General features: G+C 23.1%; 2 protein-coding genes across 3 annotated transcripts; both read right to left on the bottom strand.

Annotated features, from left to right (window-relative positions):
• Positions 1-307: 307 nt before the first annotated feature.
• Positions 308-2,208, bottom strand: LOC122499537. Its single transcript, XM_043607953.1, has 2 exons — positions 2,075-2,208; positions 308-899 (listed from the first exon to the last, which is right to left on the bottom strand). Exons 1-2 carry the CDS (start codon positions 2,081-2,083, stop codon positions 546-548), a joined length of 363 nt encoding a protein of 120 aa, XP_043463888.1. The 5' UTR covers positions 2,084-2,208; the 3' UTR covers positions 308-545.
• A 3,868-nt stretch (positions 2,209-6,076) lies between these two features.
• LOC122499540 (glutamic acid-rich protein-like) lies at positions 6,077-10,539 on the bottom strand. Of its 2 annotated transcripts, none has more exons than XM_043607956.1 (5): positions 9,546-10,539; positions 8,691-9,260; positions 7,985-8,581; positions 7,659-7,817; positions 6,077-6,730 (listed from the first exon to the last, which is right to left on the bottom strand). In XM_043607956.1, the coding sequence occupies exons 1-5, from the start codon at positions 9,892-9,894 to the stop codon at positions 6,492-6,494; spliced, it is 1,914 nt and encodes a 637-aa protein (XP_043463891.1). In that variant the 5' UTR covers positions 9,895-10,539; the 3' UTR covers positions 6,077-6,491. The 2 variants fall into 2 exon arrangements, with proteins under 2 accessions (XP_043463891.1, XP_043463890.1); XM_043607955.1 differs by having other exon boundaries at positions 7,985-8,584; positions 9,546-10,538.
• Between the last annotated feature and the right edge of the window lie 260 nt (positions 10,540-10,799).

The following is a 10,799-nucleotide window of genomic DNA, read 5'->3' as shown; positions in this document are numbered from 1 at the left end:
CACTAAAAGTAAATGTAGAGAGGAAAAAAATTTTTATCGATTTTTTATTTTTCTTAATAAACAATATAAATTATTTAACATACTACTTTTAATAATAAACTAATTCTTAAACTAATTAAGAAATATTATTTTAGTTCCATCATGATCGTTGATGATTTTTACTTAATTGTAATAAACTGTGATTAATAATATAAAATTGATAATAATTATAAATAATTTTATAAAGTTTCATTAACAGCTTGTACGCTTAAATAGAAAATTAAAATTATTTTTTTGTCGGGACAATAATAATTAATAATCATAAGAATAATAATAAAAATAATTATAATAATAAAAATAATTAGAATTATATGTATAAATATAAAAGTAGTGTCTGCAAAGTTTATACAAAGTGTATAGATAAAAATTTATACAATGTAAATTTAATAATACAATAATAATTTAATTACTCGTAAATATAAATTTTTATAAACTATAATCATATAAAATTATAAACTCAATGAAAATGATTTATAAATTTTTAATATTAGATTATAAATATAATTTTAGACATTTTCATATTGATTTTTTGGATGTATCATTGAAAACAAATAATCATCATTATCGTAAAATGTTTTTGCATTCAATGAAATTGGCATTATTTGTTTGGCGTCAAGATTTTTTTTACCCAAGAAATTTAACGGTAATTGTGATTTTTCATGTAAATTAATTGTCGGTACATAAGTGGGATATTTCAGTCGAAATATTGGAATTGATTTTTCATGGAGATTTTCCACTCCTCTCAATGGTTCAACGGCAATAATTATTTCGGCTTCATTTTCCTCATCGAGAAACTTTTGATCCGCATAAAGTTCAATGGGAGCGCAAAACACTCCGGCAATATTCAACAATAGCAGAAACTGTAAATTTCGAAAATATTCTTATTTTTTTCAATTGTTTTTATCTTTTGAATTAAAAAATTTTTTTTTTTAATATATATATAATATAATATATTTTTTTTAATACAACCTCTAAAAAGTTTTGACAAAATAAATCACTTTAGAGAAAATACATATTATTTTTATAAATATAAACAAAATGATTGAATATAATTGAAATTATTATTTATTGCGCCTATGTGAACATAATTAATTTCAAAATTAATCAAAAAGATAATTTTCTGTAAAAGAATGTATTTTTGAAAAAAGTAAATAATGGTCTCCACTCGATGGCCACGGTAAATAATCCAGATTCTATTGTTTACACTTCATAGAATTAGAATAATAAGAGAATCATTTATTCACTGATATCAATGTCGAACAAGTTGAAAATAACAATAACATTGTAGTAAGTGTAATATCAATTCACTGCACATTTTCAATTTATTATATTTATCATTTTTAATATTATGTCATTATTAATAAAATTTTTTATTCTTTTCCATTTATTTACTTTTTTTAACTATTAATTTTATGATTTTAAATTTATTTAGTTTTTCATTTCGATTTTTAAATTCTTTACAAGGAAGTTAAGAAAATGGATCAAAATTACCGAAAAAAATATCGTCAAAATAATGAAAGTAACAAAGTAACAAAATATCAAAATAACAAAATAACTAAGTAAATAAATCATAAAATAATATAACAATAAACCAATATAACAAAATTAAAAAGAATAAAAAATGGAAATCCAGAAAAATTGAATTATAATAAAATAATAAAATAACACAATTTAAAATAGAATAAAATATCAGAATAACAGAAAAACAATAAACCAAAATAAAAAAATAAAAAAATTAAGAAATGAAAAATTAGAAAAATAACAAAACAATGAAGTAACAAATATAATTAATACTAGAACAAAATATTAGAATATCAAACAAAATAATAAAAAAAACAAAATAATGAAATAACAAAAGAAGAAAGTAACAAAATAATAATAAAACAAAATAATGAAGTAACAATATAACAAAAGTACAAAATAATGAATTAAGAAACATAAAAATAAAAATAGATCAAAATAAAAAAATAAAATAGGAAATTCGAAAATAACATTCTAATTATTAATATAAAATTTTGTAACTCTCTACTCTCACCTCGATCATGTTTCTTCGAAGATTCTCCTGTAACTATCCTCGGAATCTTCTCGATTTTATATCTGTATGCCAATACCGGTCTCTCTTTCTCTCTCACTCTCTCTCTTTCTTTGTCTGATCAACAAGAATCTACCCATAAAACATATTCATAAATTCATTTCAGGCAAACTATAAAATTTCAATAAAATATTTTTTTTTTACCAAAAACCATCTTATTTTGAAGCTAAAATGTGAAAATTATTTTCAATTTTTTACTTCACGTGAGACTATAAAAAAAAAATTATTTATTGTAAAAAAATATCTTTTTTCTAAATAATAAATTTTTCCACTTTAGTAGGCAGATTGTAATTTTTTCTGCTCTTTTCTTTTCTAAAAATAAAAATCTTATTCAAGAGCATTTTGTAAAAGTTTATGTCATTATCTTTTGTGTATATAGATCTTTCTCTTTCTCTCCTCGTGAAATGAATTGCCTCTGTGCGTATATATATATATATATATATATATATATATATATATATATATATATATATATATATATATATATATATATATATATATATAATTGACACTCATTTTCCCATGAGAGGCGAATAAATGATATAGCGTAGGTGTTTTCAGAAACTTACAAGTTCCTTGAACTTGCCATTTCTTCAAGGTCAATCCTCAAAGATCGTCGATCCACGTAGAAATAATAATGATTTTCTTTTTGATACATTATTTCCAATTTTATAAATTCAATTATTTAGGAAATGCAAGAAATTGAGTAATTTTTTCTCTAAATTTTCTATGATAATGTTTTACTATTCCTCACAAAAATTTGGAGAATTTTTATTTTCTGTAAAAGCTAATTAATATTAATCAGCTTAAACTATTCGAATAAATTAAGCTAAATTAATTTAATTAATTAATTAAAAATAATTAATTAATTTAGATTTAGATTAATCAATTAATTTAGATTAATATTTATATTGTCTGTACACAGCTGGTCTTTTTCTACTTAAAGTATAGATTTATTTTAATAAAACAACTCGTATCTTCTTGGATCTAAAATTTCCGTCTGTCCAAGTCGCACTTTTTCTACTTAAAAATTAAAATTTTTCGAAATAGAACAAGTTTGATAAGTTTAAAGAAATTTTGGATTGTAAATGAATTACGTTTTTCAATGAAAACCTGATTTTTTTTACAAAAAACAATAAAACCCACATTAGCACTAACATTGTCTGACAAAGTACCACTTTTTCTACTTAAAACAATTTTTTCTACTATGAATGAGTCTATGCACTTAAAAGTATAATTGTCTGACTAGACTGCACTTTTTCTACTTTTTCTACTTTATTATAAACAAGAAAATTCACAATGTCGTTTGGTAAATTTGTATTTTTTCGACTTAAAATTTTTTGCCACTAAAAACAGTGTATGGAGTTAAAAATATAATTGTCTGGCGAAGTCGAACTTTTTCTACTCAATTTTTTTATAGAAAACTTAAAACTATAAGAGTCTGAAAAATTCGTACTTTCTCTACTTGAAATTTATTTTCTACTTTAGTTCTCTTAAATTAAATATCGTCTGATAATAGATAATATTGATAATTACAAATATTTCTACTAAAAATAAATATTTATTTTAATGCAACAAATTTACCTCCCTGGATCGAACATTTTTGTCTGACAAAGATCCACTTTTTCCACTTAAATTTTTTTTCGATCAAAAAACTAGTTATCAAATATTGAATTGTTTTAAAAAATTTCACCGTGTTTAAAAAAATAAAATTTCTAAAATATATTTTCCTACTAAAAAAAATAGTGTATGAAATAAAAGTATTTTAAAAAATTTCACCATTTTCAAAAAAATAAAATTTCTAAAATATATTTTTCTACTAAGAAAATAGTGTATGAAATAAAAGTGTGTTAAAAAATTTTACCTTTTCCAAAAAAATAAAATTTCTAAAAATAAAAAAATCCTTAAATATTAAAAAATAGGCAAAGTTGAACTTTTTCTACTTAAGAATATTTAAATTTTTTAATGAGAATTTAAAACTATAATTTTCTAACTTGAAACTTTTTCTACTTAAAAAAGTTTCTTTAATCGAAAGAGCGTATGCACTCAAAACTATAATTGTCTGACAAGGTCGAACTTTTTCTACTTAAAGTGGAAATTTATTTTAATACAAAAAGTTTATATTCTTAGATCGAAAATTTTTGTCAGAGAAAATTGTACTTTTTCTACTTAAAAATTAGAAGACGTCCAAGATGGACAAATTTATTATAAGTTTTAAAAAAAAATTTTGCGCAGTCAATACATTACGTTTTCTACTTAAAATAAAAATTCTTTTCTTAGAAACAAGAAAATTACTATTGTAACCAATATTGTCTGACAAAGTTACACTTTTTCTACTTAAAATGTTTTTTCTGCTAAAAACAATGATGCACTTAAAACTATAATTGTCTGTCAAAGACGCACCTTTTCTACTTAAAAACAAAACTTCTTTCTTTATTTCTCCTACTATTGTCTGTCTATGAATCGCTTTTTACACTTAAAATTTTTTTTCTCCTACAAACTGAAAACTACAAAATGTCTGACGAATACTCTTTTTCTACTAGAAAATAAAATTTCTTGCCCTATTTCTCCTAAATTAAATATTGTCTATCAAACCTGACATTTTTCTACTTCAAAAATTGATAAATCTTTTATTATTATCCAAATAAAAAAATGGTATATCACAGAAAATAAAAAGTGTTTTTTCTGTGTAAAAAACTTTTTCTGTGTAGAAAAATTTTCTCGAATGGAAATATAACATCAGGAAAAAAAATCTCAATCACAAAAAAATATAATTTATCCATATAGAAGAAAATTTCGGAACAATTTTAAGGAAATAAGAAGAAATGATTTTTTTCGTGACGTTGCGAGAATCAATTATTATTCGATCGCTACATTCGTATAAAATTCGTGACGCTGTGTGGTATAAATATTATTTTACAAGGCAAATAAAATCGACGAGAATAAATCCATCTTTAAGCCAACGGTATATTTACATGATATTTTTTAGCAGTTTATGAAATTCACTTTGATGACGTCCGTACTTATGGTGATTTAATGCTTTCACGTTTATTTACAAAGTGTTTATGATTAAAATTTCATTTTAATCTTTAAACGCGTTACATTGAAAATTGAAAACCAATTTTGCAAACGACTTTTATCATTATTAAAAGGTTATTGACTATATTTTGTTTTCGAAAAAGTAATTTATATCATTTTTAGAATTTTTAACAGATCAGTTCCAAGACAAAAATTCATTTAGTGGATTTTGAAATTTTTTAAAAATCAATTCCGAGGTTATATGGAATTTCAATAAATTTTTGGATTTTTAACTTTATCAAAGATTAATTTCGAGCAAGTGGAAAATAAAAAAATTGATTGAAATTATATATAAAATTTTTGAATGAAATTGAATGATAATGTATGAAAGCTTGAATGAACTTCTTCTTTTTCTTATTCTATTTAAATTCTTTTTATTCACGAGTGGTTTATTGGCAGCTTTTTTTAATAGAACTGTAACCCCAGGTAAGATACATCGATGTATAATGTGAGAAATAACAATGGCGAGGTTACGGTTTTGTACTTACTTTTTTATTATTTATTTACCTTGACGTCTCATCAAGTGACGCGATGTAAAATGCTTTTCTATTCATAGATATTATCGAGTACCTGTAGCATATAATGCACATTAAAAAATGATAGGGCATTTAGCATTCTTCAAATCGATATTTAAGATTTTTTAATTTCCTTTCATATTGTATATTTAGAACTGCCGTTATAAAAAATTTCCATTACACTTAAAAAAACATAGGAGCTTTCCTTCTATTCTTCTAATTTTCTCCCAAAGAATTTTATCAATTTTTATTCCTCCAATATCTTATCTCTTAACTAATTTCCAAAATTTCCATCTTTATTTCTAAAAATAGTAAAATTATTTATTAATCAAAATTATTTAATACAATTTAATTAAAATATATTCAGACATCAAATTATATTTAATATCTTTCAAAAAATTAATATATATTACATTTTATCCCCTTTTCAGGAATCAAAAATACAGAATAGATAAAATTCAAAAATTCAACGATACAGTGTCAGAAATTACATATAGATAAAAATAGTCGCAATAAATAATTCTCATAATTCACCGAAAGTAACAATTTTCATAATTATATATAAGTCGGTAATTAATAATTAGTCTCAATAAATAACATAAAAGTCCAATTAAGAAATTTTTTTTCCTGCAGTAAATATTTAAATATTGTTTATGTGTTAGTCAACAAATATCTTCTGGACGACAAGTATATTGAATTAAATGACCGAAATAATAATTCGAAAAAAATTTTTGAGGCTAGATTAGTAGCGAAAAAAAAATTTTTTTTTACTCTTCAGAAGAAGAATCATCAACAGGGTAGCAAGAGTCGGATGATGAGGAAGTTGACTCCTGACATCTTGAGCAAGAACAAGTTTCACTATATTCACTAGCTGATGATCCCGAACTGTCATTACAACACGAACATTCACATAGTAATGAGCAATCACAATCGGGACAGTAACAAACATCTGATGTTTCTTCATCACTACTCGAACTTGATTCAGTATCTGCCTGTACTGAATTTACTTGAAAAAAAAATATTCATTAGAAAATTGATTTAAATGTCCAGAAATTTATGTGAAATTACAAAATCATTGTAAAATTCAATTATTTTTAAAAGTAATAAAATTCTTAACAGAAATTCAATTCTGTTCAAAATTTTTTTTAAATTCTCGTCAAAATTTCAATTATCCTTATAAATAATAAAATTCTTCTCAGAAATTCAATTATTTTCAAAAATTTTCAAAAATTTAATGCTTCTCAATATGTATTATTTTCATAAAGTAATAAAAATTTCACAGAAATTCAATTATGTAAACAAATTTTTTATAAATTTCTCAGCATTATAATTCAATTATTTTTTTTTATTAAAATTAATTGAATTCTAGTAGAATTTTCTAATAAAAATTGATTTAAAAATGAATTTCAGTTAAATACAAATGGATTTAAAAATTCTCAAAAAACTGTTTCAAAAATTATTTAAAATAATGGATTTATAGAAAACTTTTAGTTAACACTAAAAAAAAATTTAAATTTTAGAGAAATTACAAATTATTGCAGAAATTCAATTGATTTCAAAAGTTATAAAATTCTTTTAGAGAAATTCAATTCTGTTTAAAACTTTTGTTTAAAATTCTTGTCAAAATTTAAATTATTCTTACAAATAATAAAATTCTTCTTCGAAATTCAATTGTTTTTTAAAAATTTTCCTCAATTTAATGATTTTCATTATCTATTATTTTCATAAATAAAATTTTCACAGAAATTCAATTATTTACAAATTTTTTATAAATTTCTTCGCATTATAATTAAATATGCTTTCCTGCCTTAAAATAAGACTTTCTTTTTACTGTGTAGTAATGATTCTAGTGAAATTCTATAAAATTTTTCCCTTATTACTAATTTTAATAATGTTTTTAAATATAAATTATAAAAAATAAAAAAAAAACTCACTGTATTGTTGTAATTCAGGATGGACAACATCAACATCGAGCTTCTTCAATTGTTTCAGAGCATAATTATTAATTTTACCCACTGCTTTGGCCATTTTTTTCTGATCACGCTGTTCTTTTCTCTTACGTGCTGCTTCACGTTTACTCACTTTTACTTTTTCTGTAAAAAAAAATTCATGAGAATTGCTTATACAAGAAACTGTTGTTTCAATTAAAGATAAAAACTTTAAATCTATAATTAAATTTTGATAATTGAAAATTTTGTGAAAAAAAAAAATTACAAAAATGAATAAAACAATTTTTTTTTCTTTTTCTTCTTAGACGAACCTGTTGGTTGAGGAGAAATATGAACTTTTGCTAATGCTTCACTAATTTCGTTCAATTTATAATTCTCTTCTTTTTCTTTCAGTGGTGAAAACGAAGATGTAGAAGCAATAGCCTGATTGACTTTGGGTGTCGAACATTTTTCCGCAAGATTGAGAGTAACTTCAGAATTTTCAGAAGGTTCGGACATTTCTAATGAAATTGAAGGAAGATGTAATGTTTCATTTTCAGTCCGATCTTCATTTTGGATTTTTAAAGTCTCTTCATTCTGTGCTGACAGTCGTTCCTCTATTTCTTCTTCTGCTTCTTCTTCTTCCTCCTCTTCTTTTTCTGTTTCATCGTCACTTTTTTCTTCTATTTCTTCTTGTTCAACTTGTTTTTCTTTTTCTACTTTTTCCGTTTTTTTATCGTCTCTTTTTTCTTGTTCGACTTCATTTTCTTCTTCTTCGTCTTCTATGACTTCTTGTTCTACTTCTATTTCTTCATCTTTTTCTTCTTTTTCTATGTCTTCTTGTTCGACTTCTATTTCTGCTTTTTCTACTTCTTCTTCGGCTTCTCGTTTTTCTTCTTCTATTTCTCCTAATTTCTCGCCTTCATCTTCTTCTAAAAAATAAAAAATAACAAAAATAAAATAAGAAATAAAATAAAAATTTATTTTCTTGTGAAAAACGTTAAATAGTATTTTTTTTCTACTAGAAATACAACTTACCAATAAAAGTAGAAGAATTTTGTATATTTTTGCAGATTTCTTCAAAAGATTGTAGATCCTGTCCTTCCTCGATTAATGCTACTGATGATGAATTTGGGTTTTTAATGTTGATTGACACTTCCTCATTAGCATTATCAGTTTCCTTATAATTTTCTATTCCCTCAAAGGAAAGTGCTTCGTTAGTTTCCATATTCGAATCATCCTGTAAATTTTTGGGGATTTTTTTCGATTTCCTAGAAATTTTCTTCTTCTCTGTTGAAACGTGTTCAGAAGTCTTTGATTTCACTATGCCTTTGGTTTTCTTCTTTTTCGTGACATTTTCTTTTTTCTTCGTTACATTCTTTGTTATTTCATCGTCTGTTATTTCTTCATTTGCTATTTCTTCGTTTGTTATCTCTTCATTTTCCTCCAAAAATGTCGTATTCATCACATCCAAAGTGGCCTCCTTACTTACATTTTTAGAATTTTTTTTCGTTTTTTTTAAAATCTTTTTCTTTTTCACCACATCCAAATCAACATTCAATGCTTTTTTCTTCTTTTCCTTTTTCTTTTCTTCTATTTCTTTTTGCTCTGAAAAATAATTCGTAAATTTATTAACAAAAATATTAACAATAACAATAACAATAACAATAATAAGAATACTAATAAAAAAAATAATAATAACGACTATCATAATAATATTTATTATAATTAAAATTGTATTTATAATAAAAATGATGATAAGAATATTATTATTAAAATTGTAATTATAACAAAAAATGATTATAATAATTATTATTATACAAATATTAATAAAAATAATAATAATAAAAATATTAAATGAATTTTCTGATTTGTAAAGATTTGTTTACATACCACCGGAAGCTTCAATAATTTCTTCCTCATCATTAAATATTTCTTCCAACGGCTGATTAATAACATTTTTTTTCGGTTTAATATTCTCTTTTTCAGTCCTAACTGTCAATGAATGATCAATTTTTTTTTCTGCTTTTTGTGAAGATTTTTTCTCAACTTGAGAATTTTTTTCCTTAAATACTGATTTGAGCAAGCACTTTGGAGACTTAACTTTTTTTTTACTCATTTCAATACAAAAATCTTCTAAATCAGATTCCTGAACATCGAGAGCAATTCTAAATGCTCGGTAATCATCTTTTTTGAACAACTTTTTCTTCACTGCATTTGTATCTTCGGTTTGGGAATTCATAATGTTTTTTCAAGTCCTATTTTTTATCACTATCTTATTATTTTCCACTGTTTTTTTTTTAAAGTCTTCAACTATATCACTTTCACTATTTTACTATTTTTCAGTTTTTATTAAAAAAAAAAGTCTTCAACTATATTATTTTTCAATGTTTATTTAAAAAAAATGTCTTCAACTATATTATTTTCACTATTTTATTTTTTTACTGTTAATTTTAAAAAAATTACTACAACTATATTATTTTCACCTGCCCGCAGGTTTTACACACAATAAGACTCCAATTTTAAAAATATATATTTATTATCAAATTTCCAAATTTACTCATAAATAGAAAAATTTGTTTGTACACTTTCTTTCCACGAACTTACTGTCTTCAGTGTCGGGACAAAATTAAATATAAAGTTGTTTATCGTCAAAAGAAATTCAATATAAATATTGAAAATTATAATAGAGAAATTTTTCTCTCAATTATTGACGTAGTTATACGTCACAAGCGTTTATGAAAATTCTTCGTACCTTTTATTTTTCATCTTATATTCTCTGTAACGTCACTCTTAAAAATCAATGCTCGCTTGTAGTGCATTTTTTTCACCTGTTTTTATGTAATACGTAATTTTTTCGACTTTTTACTCATTCTTCTTGACGTCATCAAACTGTGAATGGAGATTGTTGTGTCAGTAGAGTGTGAAGAAAATTATTTTACTTTCCATTTTTACCCCCTCTTCAATTTTTTTATTAGATAATAGAATAGAAAAAAAATTATAATAACTTGAATTATTCTTTTTTAAGAAAGAAATTTTTGTTCTTAAAAAAAAAATTAGAGAAAAATAATAATTCAGAATATAATACATATATATATATATATATATTGAGTATATTGGATGAAAATTAAATGTAACAGCCAATAA

This window comes from Leptopilina heterotoma, unplaced genomic scaffold (genome assembly GCF_015476425.1).
Source record: "Leptopilina heterotoma isolate Lh14 unplaced genomic scaffold, ASM1547642v1 Lhet_169, whole genome shotgun sequence".
Taxonomy (NCBI): Eukaryota; Metazoa; Arthropoda; class Insecta; order Hymenoptera; family Figitidae; genus Leptopilina; species Leptopilina heterotoma.
Note: the sequence above shows the minus strand (reverse complement) of the source record. Positions and strands in the feature narration are given on the sequence as shown.